Source organism: Pagrus major, chromosome 12, assembly GCF_040436345.1.
Source record: "Pagrus major chromosome 12, Pma_NU_1.0".
Lineage (NCBI taxonomy): Eukaryota > Metazoa > Chordata > Actinopteri > Spariformes > Sparidae > Pagrus > Pagrus major.
The window spans coordinates 25,317,695-25,333,927 of NC_133226.1; the positions used below are offsets into that span (position 1 = coordinate 25,317,695).

The window sequence follows — 16,233 nt, forward strand, 5'->3', positions numbered from 1 at the left end:
ATAACATTGTGTGTGTGTGTGTTTGTGTGTTTGTGTGTGTGTGTAGGTGGCGACACTGCAGGCCCAGCTGGAGCAGTCCAGGCGGAGTGTGACAGAACTGAAGCGTCACTGTCGGCGTGTGACCTCTGACCTCCAGGACGCCCGAGTCCTCACTGACAGCCTGCAGAGCCGAATGCACGAGCTGGACCGCAAACAGAGGAGGTTTGTGTCCACCTGTTCCTCTCGTACTGTTCGTCTTAGTACGTGTGGATGCATCAGCTTATCCTTTGTATTTTAGTTCCCTCACTGTCTATAAATTACAAATACTGTGGTGTTTCATGCTGTGATGTTAATTACCTCAATTTATATGGTACGATACAACACAGCACGATACGATGCGACATGATACGATATCATACGATACGAAACGATACGATACGGTATGCTATGGTAAGGTATGGTACCATACGATGCGATACGATATGATACGGTATGCTACGGAACGATACGATACAATAATATATACTTTATTGTCCCCAAGACATAAAAAGTGCCCTTTAAGGTGACTATTTAAGGACATCAAGAGGACACAATTCGATATGATACGATATGATACGGCACGGCACGGTGCGACACGATACAAAATTATACGATATGATACGATACGGTACAGTACGGTACGGTATGGTAAGGTAAGGTATGGTACCATACGATGCGATACGATACGATACAATACGATATACTTTATTGTTGTCCCCAAGACATAAAAAAGTGCCCTTTATAGTCTTACCATTTAACCATAAATGCATCAGGACTTTCTGTTTGCTGGCGCCCTTTTTTATTTTGTTTTAGTTTGTTTTCGTCTTTCAGCCTCAGTCCGTACTGAAAGTACAAACTGATATGAAATTGAACTGCTTAGAAAAAGAGAAAGGGACAGAGCCATGCTCTATTTTTTCCCATGAAATGAAGCCTGTCAAGGTCAGTACAAAGCTTTGAATGCCTTCTTTCAGATTTCGCTTTATGCTGTTGTTCGGCATTACTGCGAATGAAAGACACAGGATTAATGAGTTTAATATAAAGGCTGTTGCTCTAATTGGTTTGAGGTTAGAGGTTTTTAGAAAAGGTTTTGTTGGAAAGAACCAGAAGTTCAGATCATAACTCAGTTTGAAGGTTGTCCCCTGGTTGGTTTTCTAAAAACTGTGTTGAATAACGGTGAAGGACTGTTTTTGAGTCCACAGTGGTGAAACTGAGATACTGGATGTTTGTTTGACATAATTTTAAGGGTTCACGTTGTGGTTATTTCCAGTTTTATTGGGTGCAACGCTCATAGTCAGCCTTTTATTGAATAATTCATTGATTTATTAGATATGTTTCAGTGGCTAGCATCAAAATATATGAAGGTACAAAAGGTTAAAGTACTTCTTCTGCAAAATGGCCCACTTCAGAATGATATATGGGCTTTTTTTAAGAAATCTGATTCAAATCGATCTTTATGAATCCTAAAATCCTGTGATTTATCTTTTAATAAATGCCTTTTTTTGTGTGTCAGGGCTGAAATTTCTCCATCAGCGCAGGTTTTATATCTCCGACTCCATTTAATTCAATTCATCATCTAAACATTAATATTTCTAATAATGCAAAAGTTTAGAGGGTCCTTTCTACAACTTACAGAATTAGTTTTCTCAGCATCTGTTTCATATCAAAGCCAAGTCGATACCCAGTTTTAAATATATATTATATTAATATTTTTATTGATTCATTAATATATTCATCACTTTAATGTTGTAGCTGCTAAACGTGGAGCTCATTTGATTTAGTTTGTATTCTGCTGGGTAGTTTGTGAATTTCCCCTTCAGGAACAATTTTTATCTTAATATAGAATAATACATCCTAATTTTATTTGTCGATTACATTTTGTATTATTAACCTGAATCTACAAAGTAACTAAAGTGTCAGGTAACTGTAGTGGAGTAAAAAGTACAATATTTTAATGGCAGTAGAGCAGAGATATAGCGTACAATACCTTAAAATTGTACATAAATAGAGTACTTGAGTGTACTTTCCACTGCTGGTGAATAGTTTCACCTACAGCTTCAACATTAAAGTTATTAAGTGTTTATTTCTGGTGACCTGAATAACAGTACATAATACAGTTTTGCAGTATTTGAATCATCGTCCTGCTGTTTTCTGTGTTTGTTCAGGTTCGACAATGAGCTGACTCAGGCTCTGGAGGAAGCCGACAATGAGAGAGAGCAAAAGGACAAAGCCTTTTTGGAAAACGCAACACTGGAGACCGAAATATACACCCTGCGCCGGAACGTCCAGGTGTGTTTGTGTATATCCGTTTATGTTTATACAAAAACCCTGAAGAAAAACCTGGGAAACAGCTGGGAAACAAATAATGACTCAGCTTCCAGTGTCACAGACTGTCTGTTTGGTTTGAGGACTCGTGATCGTCAGTGCGTTTGAACGGGGGAAACAATAATGTCGGCAAACAAATAGAATCAGTGACGATGGTAAAATATCAACGACCGTCATTCATCAAGTTAACCTGGAAAAGAGCACATAATCTATCGTGGAAATTACAGTTGTCACTTGTGATTCATGAGACGGTGTCACGGCGGCGAAGTGACGCAAAATGCATCATAGATGGATGAGTCAGAGACATGTGGAGTCAACGGCGCGTCATGTGACAGACGGTAAATGTTGTGCAGTTACTGAAAGCAACAGATCCGACCTTTCACTGGAGAAACTGCACGAAAACATCAAGTCATCAAGTTCAGTTCTGCTCCTCGCCTCCACAGTTTTTCATCCTTAAGATGAAAACGAGATACTGAAAGACGATCAATAATAAAGGTTAATGGATAATTTCAGGGGAGAACAACATAGAAAAACAAATGTGGATAAAATAACCTAAAATGAAGATAGAAGAAGTGAAATAAAAGGTTGAAGATTTACAGTGTTGGCAGTATGATGTCCACTGAAGCTAACATGCTAACCTGCTAGCTTCAGTCTGTCCCGGCCCTAAGCTATCTTAAACAATCATTACAAACAACACTTTTCATATTGTAGTTAGTATTGATATTAATAAAAACACTGTAAGATTATTCCAGCGGTGGAAGAAGAGCTCAGACCCTCCGTCTGGTTTATACAGAGGATGTTTGGTTGAGGTTTCTCTCTCTTTTTTTTCTGTTCTCTCTCAAAAACTCCGTTCATCCTCTTTGTTTTTCGTGTCTGTGTTCCTTCGAGTTGCTACGCCTCGGTTTCATTCCCCATGTGGCAAAACCTGCCAAAGTATCCTTGAGCAAGATTAAGCTGTTTAACCTGCGCCGGCTCCAGACGCGCTGCAGTAACCAGAGGACAAAAACAGAAATCTCTAAGTTGGAGGATGAACCGAGTGTTTTGATACATATTTGTGTGGGTGTGTGCAGGAGAGCCAGTCAGAGGTGGCCCGTCTGCAGAAGCAGAAGGAGGAGTTGTGCGCTCAGATCCGCGACCTCAGCCTTCCCGTCGATCTCGCCTCCGAATCGCTGCCTGACCTCAAGAAGCAGCTTCGCCTGCTGGAGAGTCAGGCCAGCGAGAGAGTGCAGGAAATCACCACGCTCACCGGCAAAATACAGCAGCAGCAACAGGTGCTTACAACACACACCAGACACATTCAGATAACATTCGCTGGCCGCTGTCGTCCTGAACCTCGCGTCTCTTCTCTCTGACAGATCCACATGCGCTTTGAGATGGAGATGGAGCGGATGAAGCAGATGCATCAGAAGGAGTTGGAGGATAAAGAGGAGGAGTTAGAGGATGTGCACAAGTCGTCTCAGAGGCGGGTAGGTCGACACACATCACAGGTAGTTAATGGCAAGTGACAGCTATGAAAAGGTTAACGAGCGTCCCGACTCAAAGTCTGCATCAGGACAGGTATCAGGTATCAGATCGGGTCCTTTAATCACAGGAAGTATGTTTATATGCCTGTCCTACAGCCCACAACAGCTAATGTGTAGATACGTGACCCACTCTCTCTTCTTTGTCCTCTCTCCTGAGCCACTTACACGCCAGCCTCTGAATGATCGATGCATCATACAGCCAATGAGATTTCAAATCCAGTAATATATCATTTGTATCAGTTTTTAAAGCCTTAATCTTGGAAATTATGCAAGTGTATGTAGTTGTATGCATTTTGACCTTTGTATAGGCTGTTTTTCCTCCCCTAAACACTTGTTTTTTAATATTTTATATGCATAAAGTTAGTGTGAATAAGGAAATGAAGAACTATAGTTAGTTTATGTTGATGAAGGTCATGGTAATTCTAAGTGCTGTATCGTAGGCAACTGGACTTGTTTTGTTTGTTTGTTTTGTTATAATTAGTTTAATGCTCCTGTTGCTCTCCATCAGGTGTATTTTGAGGTCACAAAATGGCATTTTCTTTCCAGGCGCCTGGATATTTCCTCAGAAAAACAGGTGTTAAGTGTTCATTTTCAGTGACATTGTTATTACATTTGAACTTGGACCTCGTAGGACTCTGTGATGTGGACCCATTGTGTTTTACAGCTTATAGGAGCAGTTACAGGTGAACGCTTGGAGAAAAATAATCAGCTTATAACCTTTCAAAAGAGGTCAAAACCACATCTGTACTCCAAAACGGTTCAACAACAGCTTTGAATGTACTTCGGGCTGGACTGGGGTAGTTATTTTAGGATATTCTTTCATACATTTCCAGGAATAAACACGTTTAAACTTTATTATTTAAGACAGTCAGACTAGTCGGGATCACCAGAGCTGAACGCTGCTGTCCAGCTGCACACTGAGCTCACTGTGTCTTTCTGTTCTCATTTGTTTGGACTTTTAAGTTCTTGTACTCAGTATTTGTAAAAATGTTCAGAAAATCATGTAAAATAAAAATTCAGTCGGTTCCAACACCGACCTTCATGGCCCGCGTTGTGTAACAGAGCAGTATTGGGTTGTGTGTGTGTACAGATGGCTCTTTTTAAATGTCCTTCGCCGGCTGAAAGAACCAATTCTTTCCTCTGAACGATCCACTTAGATTTTTTTTTTTTTCTCCTCATTTTATAATGTTATGCAACCAGAGAGCAGTTACATCACTTCACTGCAGTTACATCAACGCATAAGCACAACATTCCTGCACATTCAGATCAGTGATTTAACTCCTGTGACAAACACTCTGTCATTTCATGGAAAAAGGATTAGCACGAATGCATACAGAGTTGATGTTCGGTGTCCAGATGCTGATGTTATCGGGAGTGAGGATGATGACTTCCTCCCTCACACACGGGACCTTAGACTCAGAGCCTACAGGTGGAGTCAGGGGTGCAGGTAGCTTGATAAATGCTACATGAAGCTGTTAGCTCAACTGCAGCAGCAGCAGCGGCGGCAGCAGCAGCAGCACAACGAGTGATAACAAAGGTTGCAGAAGAGCTTTCAGGCCTTTAAAATGATTCAAGCTCCTGACAGCAAAGAGAAAAATGCAGTGAGATTGTTATTAAACCTGTTTGATAAAGCCTCTCACTGTCACTGTCACACAATGCAAACATTTCAAATGTTAAAAATAAACTGCACAGAGAGAAACAAACACCATCCTGCAGTGTCATGTAGCTCATGACAGAGGGATCGATGCAGTTTCCCCCCACAGGGATCAATAAAGTATTTCTGACTCTGATAGCCACAATAATCCATCATCATCTATTTGTTTATTATATTTTGTTTTCAGAAAGAAATTTATGAGCAAATTTATTTTCCTCTGAAATGTCTGATTTTGGGATCTCAGAGTATATTTGACTTTTTTCTTATAAATATTTTAGTTTCTTTTCTCGACTTCTTCTTTCTTCTTTGACTTTATGATTTTGAGATTATTTGGCTTTTTTTCTCATAAATTTGTGATTTTTTTTCTTGGAAATGTATGACTTTATGATCTCTGATGAATATGATGACTATTTAATTATATTTATATTTTGTTTTTTTCTCGACTTCTTTCTTTTTTGAGTTAATGACTTTGTTATGATTATTTGAGTTTTTTCTCGTAAATATGTGAGTTTTTTCCCCTGAAATTTACGACTTTATAATCAGACAATATTTGATTTTTTTCTCCTAGATGCATGAACTTAATGATTTCAGAGAATATTTAACTTTTTTCTTGTAAATTAGAAGTATAAAGTAGCAGTGCTTGAGTTTTTTCTTGTGAAATTGCGTTTTTTCTCGCAAATTTATGAGTAAATTTGTGAGTTTTTTGTCTGAAATTTATAACTTTGTAATTTAAGAGAATTTGAGTTTTTTCTCATAATTTTTTTACTTTATAATCACAGAGAATATTTGAGTTTTTTTTCTCTTAAATGTATGACTTAATGATTTCAGAGAATATTTAACTTTTTTCTTGTAAATTAGAAGTGTTTGAGTTTTTTTCTCTCGTAAATTTACAAGAATTTTAGTTTTTCCTCCTAAATTTTTGACTTCATGATCACAGAGAATATTTGAGTTTTTTCATGTAAAAGTGTTTTTTTCTTCTAAATTGATGAGTTAATGATTTTAGAGAATATTCAACATAGGTATAAAGTAGCAGTGCTTGAGTAAAAGTACTTAGTTACTTTCCTCCTCTCAGCCTCCCTGATGATTAGAGTTCCTTCCCTCCAGCAGGACATTTTTTTAAACCAACAAACTCTGGTTCATTTATTCAACAGAAGATCGTCGGGAGGCCTCTGTTAGTTTTTTGTAATGCTCCTGCACAGATGATGATGTTTTTATGCTTATCATTATGCATCCTGCTGCAGGGGAAACATCCTGTCAAGGACAATAAAAGCTCGGTCAGACCGGCCGTTCATCATTTTACTTCACGTGTGTGTGTGTGTGTAGCTGAGGCAGTTGGAGATGCAGTTGGAGCAGGAGTACGAGGAGAAACAGATGGTGATTCATGAGAAGCACGACTTGGAAGGACTCATAGCAACTCTGTGTGACCAGGTAACACACACACGCACGCACACACACACACACACACACACACACACACACACACACACACACGCACACACACACACACACACACACACACACACACACTGAACTCCCCATATAGAAACAGTCTCTTACTGCACAGAACATTTATTCCCACAGTGACTCCAGCCAACTCTCTCTCATCGTCCATCATTGTTATTGTGGGTTAATGTTCTTGAGCTGATGAATATGTCATTGCTGCATTAGAGGCACCACGAACCAAGCATATGCAGCGAGAGGGCGGCAGCTAATTTCGCACTCTGTCTCTGTCACTATAAGGTTGTAATTGGACTCCTGATGAGTGGCCGGGGCCTGGTCCGTCGCCAAGCTGGCACACAGCATCCAAGTTCAAGTCTTTTAGAGGCTTTAGAGTGAAGATTGTGATTTTGTTCTCCAGATAAAACACTTAATCTCATTTAGAGGAGGGTTAATACGAAGGTCTCTCGTCTGGCAGGTGGGACACAGAGACTTCGACGTGGAGAAGAAGCTGAGGAGAGACCTGAAGAGGACTCACGCCCTGCTGGCCGACGCCCAGCTGCTTCTCTCCACCGTCGACAACCCGGGACAGAATCTGCCCAACGGCAGCAGAGAGCAGATCGAGCGTCTGCACTGTCAGGTACGCTCACCTGTGATGACCGAGGTTTAGGGCTGTTGTAGGTGAAAAAATAAATAAAATACATGTCCTATTATGTTAAAAGAAGCAAGTAATGACTTATTAATATCTGAGTTTTTTCTTCTAAAATAGTTTTTCTCCTCAATTTATGACTTCAAATATCTTTTTCTTGTGACTTTATTCACTCAGAGAACATTTTCTCTGTAGATGTTTTTTCACAGAAGAGTTCACAGACTGTAATCTCCCACTGATTTTCTCATAAATTTGTACATTTTTCTTGTGACTTTTTGACTTCATAATCTCAGAAAATATTTGACTTTTTTCTTCTAAATTTCTAAATTTCTTTCCCCTCAATTATTGACTTTAATATCTCAGAGAATAGTTGAAGTTTTTTCTTATATTTGAGGGTTTTTCTTCACAAATTTTGCATGATGTTTGTTGAAAATTTAGGAATTTGACTTTTTTTTTCTCATGAATTAGTGATTTTTCTTTCGTAAATGTTTGACTCTATAATCTCACAGAATATTTGGGTTTTTTTCATAAATTTACGAGGTTCTTCTCGTAGAGTTTTTTCTCCTAAATCAATGACTTTATAAACTCAGAGACTAATTGAGTTTTTCTCTTAAATCCGTCACTTAAATCTTCGAGAACATCCCAGTTTATTTTTAGATCACCCTCAATGACCCTTATACATTCACCCGACTCTCCGCTCTGCCACCGTCTGCTCAGTGTGAGATACATTGATACTCTCTCTGTGTGGCCAATTAGCTGGAGGAGAGCGAAGCGAGGCGGCTGGAGGCCGAGAGCGTTCAGACGACTCTCTCCCAGGAGCTGGAGAACACTCAGATCGAACTGGAAAATATCTGCAAACTGAAGAGTGTGGTGAGTGTGAGACAGGTGACGGATCAGAGGACACACCTGAATAAATGAGCAGGAAGGAGAAGATGGCTGGTGAGATGGAGATGATGCTGCTAAATGCCTCACTTTACCTGTTTATCCTTCTGCATCCAGACGGATGAGCAGTTAGCGCTGCTGCAGCATGAGAAGGTGGATCTACTGAAGAGGCTGGAGGAGGACCAGGAGGACCTGAATGAACTGATGAAGAAGCACAAAGCGCTCATCGCTCAGGTAAGGCTTTGGCTTCACAGTTTGTGTTTTCCAGCTCTTATTAATCACTTTTTATATTCTCAAATCAAATCTCTGCCTCACGCTCTCTCTCTCTGGTTCAGTCCTCCAGTGATATCACTCAGATCAGAGAGCTTCAGGCTGAACTGGAGGAGGCGAAGAAGCAGAGACACTCTCTCCAGGAAGAGGTTAGACAATCAGAACAAAAAGGGTTGATGAACCAGGTGTTCAAACTCTGGATCAGTCTGGTGCAATTATTTGCCTCTCTGAATGTGTTTTTTGGCTCTCCTCCCTCTCCACCTACTCGTCGTGCAGCTCCAGCAGAGTGTGTCGAGGGTGCAGTTCCTGGAGTCGTCCACTGTGGGGCGTAGCATCGTCAGTAAACAGGAGGCGCGTGTATGTGACCTGGAAAATAAACTGGAGTTTCAGAGAGGCCAAGTCAAGAGGTTTGAGGTGAGAACACACTCCAACGCGTCATACTCTCGTCCCTGCATGGCTTCATCTAAACTTTGTCCCACTTCTGTGATGTGCAGGTGCTGGTGTTGCGTTTAAGGGACAGCGTGGTCCGCCTGGGAGAGGAGCTGGAGCAGAGCGCCCAGGCCGAGGCCCGGGAGAGAGAGAACGCCCGCTACTACCTGCAGCGTCTGCAGGACATGAGGCTGGAGATGGAGGAGCTGATCCAGAGGGAGCAGGACAGCAGCCGCAGACGCATGGAGCTGGTAAGAAAACCTGGAGCCAACGCTGCGTTCAGGGTCACGACACTGGCCCGGTCCGCCAAGTAACCAAAATGTCTCCAGTCTCCAAAATAAAGGTGTCAGTTGTGTTCAACCACACATGAATCCACACATGGTCACTGTCAGCGCATCTCCCAAACATCAACTTTTATGAATTGATTCTACTCTGTTTTTCTATTTAGTCTATTGTTTATTAATTAATGTGTTTATAAAGTTCTTTGTCCAAAAAAGCAAAAGCAGGAGACTCAGAAGGCATTAAAACTACAGAGAGTCAAACAGTAAGACTAAACAAAGGCAAGACCAGTTTCAGGTTAAGTTGTCAGTCTAAATAAATACAAATAAAGAGAATGAAATCAATGAAAAGACAACATCGTCCAAACACAAGTCTATAAAAATGTTTTCACCCCATAAAGACCCGCTTTCAGTTCATCCGACTATCTTCTGTATCTCTCCTGCTCATATAGTATTTTATTTGTCTTGTGTGTGATGGTGGTGTGGCCTCTTTTCTGTATCAAGGCAGCTCTGTAGACTCGGATCTGACATCACCCGTCTTCTCAAAGCATAAAAAAGAATGGTAAAGGAATAAATGAAAAGGCTCAGAAACAAAGAGAATTAAAAACGACGCATGATCAACAGTGTGAGAATGCACTTTATTGTCTTGGCCAAAGAGAAACACCCTGGCAGACAAAGCTTTAAGTTGGCGTCTGTTAATCAATCGGTTTCCAAGTCTGTGAGATGATCTCAAGTCAACTGCATCAGTTATGGTCCAATGTGTTCTCTTAGTTTAATTCAAGCTGCACGTTATTTAATCCAAAAGAGTGCATTTAATCATGGATGTTACAATATTTTCATACAACTGAACAACTGAAAAAGAAATAAAATTATTGCAAAAATAGAAGAAGAAGAAGAAGAAGGAGAAGGAGAAGGAGAAGGAGGAGGAGATGGAGGAGAAGAAGAAGAAGAAGAAGAAATAGGAGAAGAAGGAGAAATAGAAGAAGAAGAAGAAATAAGAGAACAACAACAACAACAATAACAACAACAACAACAACAACAGGAGAATGGATTACACATGTCTGATTTCCATGTGAATCACTGTAATGTAAATTAACCTGCCAATGTTAGCAGTAGACTTTTATAAACACACTGTCAACCACAATATCACCAGACTCCCTTAACAAATCACTCCATTTTGAGAGTTGGTAAGTCATAAAAAAAACTTGAAAAACTTTGCAGAAAAGCTACGGGAAATTCTGAATCATTTGTTCCTTGGTGTAAATTCGGCATTCAATGCAAAACATTAAGTTGTTTCTTTCCTTGTAAAAAGAGCCAGTTTGTCGCAGCGTCACTGTACCTGACTGTCTGCGTCTGTGTCTAAAGTCCATCTTACCTGCCAACATGTAACAGCTGATTTCACCATTTACACTACATTTATGAAAGAAGACAACATTTTATTGACAGTAAACATGTCATATTTGACAAATACAGTAAACAGTAACCAATATTTGTTCCTTTTTGTCTTTCAGTCCCCAGACTCCCTAAAAAAACACACATTTTTGAGAGTTGTGGCGTGAGGACAAACATATAAACTTTGTGAAACGCTATCTGACAAATTCTTAATTATTTGTGCCTTCTTGTAAAAGCTCATTCCCCCCCGATGAGCGTTAAATGGGAGGATTATTGTTTATTGTTTGTACCGTAAACAACAGCTCACCTGGCTCTCTTCAAAGGAAATTAAAACCCACCTACAAACAAAGCTCACTAATTTATTTAATCCAGCCAATAACATCCTGATTCACCCTGCAAGTCACAGCAGCTGTTTTCTCTTGATGTCTGTTTCTTCTTATCTCTCCGGTCTTTTCTCATTTTGTCCTTTCATGTCACACTTTTATCACAAAAAGCCCCAAAAAAAGCAGATGAAAATCTTTGTATTCCATCACAAGACACAAATAGCAGCACCTTGTCCAGAAATGGAGATAATTATAGGCCTGAGAATAGTTGCTCACTTTTCTCGATCGTTCCTTTCCACCTGCAGACGGATCACCACCGCTCTACCTGGGCACCGCCGAGGCTTTTTAAAATATAAAGCCCAACAGGCGTTACTCTCATCCAAGATGTGAGACAAACAATTTAAGAGGCTTTGGCAAGAAACGCTTCCTCCGGGCTGTGATTGAAAGTACACGCCCGCGTTCAAAACAGCCACTTCTCCACTGTTCTCATTAACAACAACAACAGCTGGTGTGTTATCTGGAACATTAGAAAACATCACCTTCATTACTGCACAAGTTTGATCATTGCAGCTCTGACAGCAGGAGGGAGGCTCTCTGCACACATAAACACACCTACACATTCTGAGATAATTGCACCTTTCTATGAGTGCTGTGTTTTCATCAGCATGATTTAGCAAATTGGAGATCTTTCAGGAGTTAGTTACAACAAAAGCTGCTTTAGCTGTGGTGACCAGGCCGGAAAAAACACGATACACATCTAGAAATTCAATCATTTTTCTATGATTTATCTGATGTGTAATACTATTTATATTTCGGAATATCCTAACATTGGGTTTGTTCCCTTTTGCTTTAATAACAGCGTGCACTCGAAGCTGGCATGGGCTCCACAAGTTTGTGTGGTCTGCTGACTCATGTGCTCCCAGCATGATTTGACAGTGTTCCCACAAAGCTTCTTGAGATGTCACAGGATGCTCGACTCTCTCGGTCTTCAAGTAAATGTTCAGTGGGGTTGAGGTCAGATGACTGTGGAGGACAAAGTCCAGGACGGTCAGGACTTCTTGGTTTGTGTTTGGGGTCGTTATCCTGCTGCTGTATGAGTTTTTCCTCACAAAACCAGAGGGTGTAGTATGTCTAAAGAATATATACCGGATCAATAAGGGACATTTCAGTTACAATACCATTTCTGCTTGGGTAGGTAAGGAACCTCTCATCTTTCAATGCTTAATGTAAAAAGTAAGCATTTAAGGATACTTAAAGACAAACACCTCCGCCACAGTCGGTCTGCTGTCTTACCACCAGACTACCGAGCAGCTTCGCTCCCCAGGCTGAGAGACTCTTTAATCCTTCCTCAACACAGATGTAGCAGGACTCAAGGACAAGGGCTGTTTATAAAAATGACAAATAAATCTAGCTTGTGACACTGTTGTGATTTTAGCTTCTAACTGTAGTTAAAGAACAAGTAAGTAATGACAGATGTCTGCATATGTATTTCAACAGAGGGAAATCAGAAGAGAATATCAAACAACCTTTGTGGCCATTCAAGTATAGATCTCAGAGTTTACAAGGTGCACTTGAATGCACCATGAAGTCCCTGTGCTGCGTGTGAAGCTGCGACACAGACAGACAGACAGACAGCAGGAGGGACAACAGGACACCCATTAATGACCCAATCACGGATGAGACGCTCAACAGAGTTTTTAATCACATGACGGTTTCAGAGATTTACTCACCAAACTAGAAAATTTAACCGCATTTTGCCATTTGTTTATTTTGGACCCTAACACGCAGCCGCAAGACAAAGATCCATCTGCGGGTTTTAGGAATCAATATTATAAAAAAAAGCAATAAAATATATACAAACACACAGTTTTGATAAGCAGTTTAGTGTCGCTGTCAGCCGAGCTCGGAGTTACAGACGACGTCTTGTTCTCGTTTCTTTGTGACCTCTGAGCTCAGAGAAAGAGACGAGCTTCAACAATTATTCAGTTATTAGCACAAAGAGAGCAACACACACACACACACACACACACACAAGGATGCCCTTTAACAACCTACCAACCAACTGTACACACACACACACACACACACAGCCTTCATGAATAGACATATTCACACACACACACACACACACACACACATGCTCCTACACTCCTCCTCCTCCTCCTCCACCACCGTTCTTAACGTCATCTCTCCCTCATCCTGCTTTCTCTCTCTGACTGTGATTAATCCTCATTGTCTCTTCAAGGTTATAGGCACACACACACACACACACACACACACACACACACACACACATTCATACATGGTTATGTGTCTCTATGACAACCGCTGCACCCACACCCGTCTCCTCAAAGCCAACAAAGCCAATAACTTTGAAAGCCTAGAAGCTTTTCTGTGTGTGTGTGTGTGTGTGTGTGTGTGTGTGTGTGTGTGTGTGTGTGTGCAGGCATGTGTGACAGGATGCCAGAGAGACAGAACAACAACAACAAAAAAAACAAAAAAAAAACAGACGAGATGAATTAATAAATCACTCTATTCTCCCAATGTCAGCGTGCGTATGTAACAATTTTCTCTCTAAATAAGCCGGGCAGGCCGGTACAGACATGAGCACCGCGGGCTTGTAGGTCGTAGGACTTGTGTGTGAGAGAGGACATGCCACTGGACATTCAGTGTTTGACTGATGAGGTAATATGGAGCAGAATGAAGGTAATTGCTGTGGCGGATTGGGCTTGGGGGGTCTTAACAGGTTGAGGTGGGGGGAGGAGGGCGGTGAGAACACACAGCCGGGCCCGCTGAAGGTGAGCGCGTTCTTCGCCTACGTGTCAACAAACCTTTAATCTCTTTGTTTGTTTACAGGAAATGCAGGTGGAGGAGCTGAGCGCCGTCAGACAGACGCTACAGGCCGACCTGGAGACGTCCATCCGCCGCATCGTGGACCTGCAGGCCGCCCTGGAGGAAGTGGAGTCGAGCGACGAGAGTGACACGGAAAGGTAAGCGAGTTCACCGAGGGAGCGTCTCCTCTGCCTCAACGATCACGTCTGTATGTGTAAACTCACCCTTTCACCACTCTGCCCTTCGCTCCAGCGTTCAAACTGCTGTGGAGTCCTTGACTCGAAAGAAAGACCTGTAAGAACATCATGAGTGTGTGTGTGTGTGTGTGTGTGAGTTGGTGGTGTGTGTGTGTGTGTGTGTGTGTGTGTGTGTGTGTGGGTATGACCTGAAAAATTGCATCAGGCCTTGAAGTGTCACCATTAAGCTTTTAATTGTCATAATACTGAATTAAATATGAGAGAGGGCCTGTGAAAGGATAATTCTTGTCTATTACAGCGAGTTTTAGCCGTCATTTCCTTCAGTTATAAAAACACTGAGAGATCTGAGAACACTGAATGTCACTTAAAGACGTCAGACAAGTGAGTCAGCAGTCAGACAGGTTGGAAAAAGCTCCTCCAGATTATCTAAACCAGCATTTCTCACCTTCCCTCAGCCACATGAACTCAATTACCCCCTTGCATCGACTCAACAATTAATAGTGTTTCCAAGAGGTGTTACTGTTGAGAAAGACAACTGGATTGCTTCCTTTTTCCTCAGTGTAGCAGCTCCCAACAACACAGGGCAGAACGTGACTTTATTTATTCATTTAGTCTACGTGAAAGCAGAAAGAAATGGTGCTGGTCAGACTTCATTTTCTCCTGAAGGTTTGTGCCCGGTGGAAGACAACATACGATGGTGAAAGCAATCAGTCAGAGCCCAACAGTTCCCTTTGATTCAGTCAAACCTAATCTAATATCAAATAAAATAGATTTAAATCCACAAGATCCAGATTTTTATTCGATCCTCATCAAATTGTGCTCACTCATACCAGCCACCTAAATACGCCTGACTATTATCATCAAGACTAGAGGGCTAGAGCCCGACAGAGATGCAATTTTGGGTTGCCGATGCAGATATTAGGGATTACAAAAATCTGATATATATCGGCTGATATACGCACATTTTTTTGCAGCGATCCCTCAAATGTGGTTATCAAACTCTTGTGACAAGGACATGTAACAGAGGCAAGATATGTATTTAACAATAAACTTATATCAGTGCAGTGAAACAGCAAACTTCATGTCATTTATAATTATAAACCTGAACCTGAAGCAAATAAAAAAAAAAAAAATCATATTGACCGATATCGACAAATATCGCCAACCGATCTGAGACCCATCCTCCATCCAAGTTTCATGGAAATCCAGTTGGTAGTTTTTGTGTAATCCTGCAGACAAACCAACCAACAAACCAACAGATACAGGCGAAAGCATAATGTCTTTGGCGGAGGTGAAAAATTTTAATTGTCATTGTGCTCACAGATCTCAGCAATTAACTTGGTGAGTTCAGTATAATTATTACTGATGGGAGTGCTTTAGGGATGACAGCCAAAATGAAAGACATAAGAACCAAGTGACTGAAGCAAGAGTAACCAAGAATTATCCTTTAAGGTGACTCAAGAGAAAATAGCTACGTGCATGGCTACTAATAGTCCATGAGCCACTGCTGCACCGTTACATCTGACTGTTATAATGAACAACAGACCATCATTCAACTGTAGCTTCAGGATTGGCATTTTTCCTACTTTTCCATAAGCTTATGATCGCAGCCTTAAGGTCTCGTTGTCAAAACAATAAGTGGACCCTCCTAAAGTGTTCTTAACATGTTTTGGGACGGGTCTAAATGTGTAAAACTCGCTGGCTTTAGCTTTTAATCTGCATTTTTTAAAGAGGAAAATCATTGAAATAGCCTTGATTGTAATCCTGCCCTGGCTTGCAGTGGAATCCTCCACTGTTTGTAGAGCTGCAGTCATAATGCGCGTGCATGCTCGCTGCAGTTTTTAGTGCATCTTTGCCAGCTACAGAATAAAAGACGAGTTCTCTTCATTCTGGCTGTAACGTGGTGATCAGACGTGACCTTGTTCTGCAGTGACTCGGTGTCCAGTGTCGGCTCTATCGGGACGGAGGATGTTGGAGAGGGGATCCGTCATTGGTTAGGAGTGCCCAGAGGAGGGTCCAGAGGTGGC

At 41.2% G+C, this 16,233-nt stretch overlaps 1 protein-coding gene across 1 annotated transcript in view; it reads left to right on the forward strand.

The window, feature by feature from the left end:
• The window catches only part of LOC141005934 (unconventional myosin-XVIIIb-like), a 43,738-nt gene that overhangs the window by 25,525 nt on the left and 1,980 nt on the right, over positions 1–16,233 (forward strand). The window contains exons 28-41 of the mRNA XM_073477999.1: positions 47–201; positions 2,181–2,304; positions 3,411–3,611; positions 3,696–3,806; positions 6,841–6,945; positions 7,433–7,594; positions 8,360–8,473; positions 8,603–8,719; positions 8,821–8,904; positions 9,032–9,169; positions 9,250–9,435; positions 14,034–14,167; positions 14,262–14,303; positions 16,137–16,220. Of these exons, the coding sequence (XP_073334100.1) occupies positions 47–201; positions 2,181–2,304; positions 3,411–3,611; positions 3,696–3,806; positions 6,841–6,945; positions 7,433–7,594; positions 8,360–8,473; positions 8,603–8,719; positions 8,821–8,904; positions 9,032–9,169; positions 9,250–9,435; positions 14,034–14,167; positions 14,262–14,303; positions 16,137–16,220 (1,757 nt within the window). The remainder of the gene's footprint in view (positions 1–46; positions 202–2,180; positions 2,305–3,410; positions 3,612–3,695; positions 3,807–6,840; positions 6,946–7,432; positions 7,595–8,359; positions 8,474–8,602; positions 8,720–8,820; positions 8,905–9,031; positions 9,170–9,249; positions 9,436–14,033; positions 14,168–14,261; positions 14,304–16,136; positions 16,221–16,233) is intronic.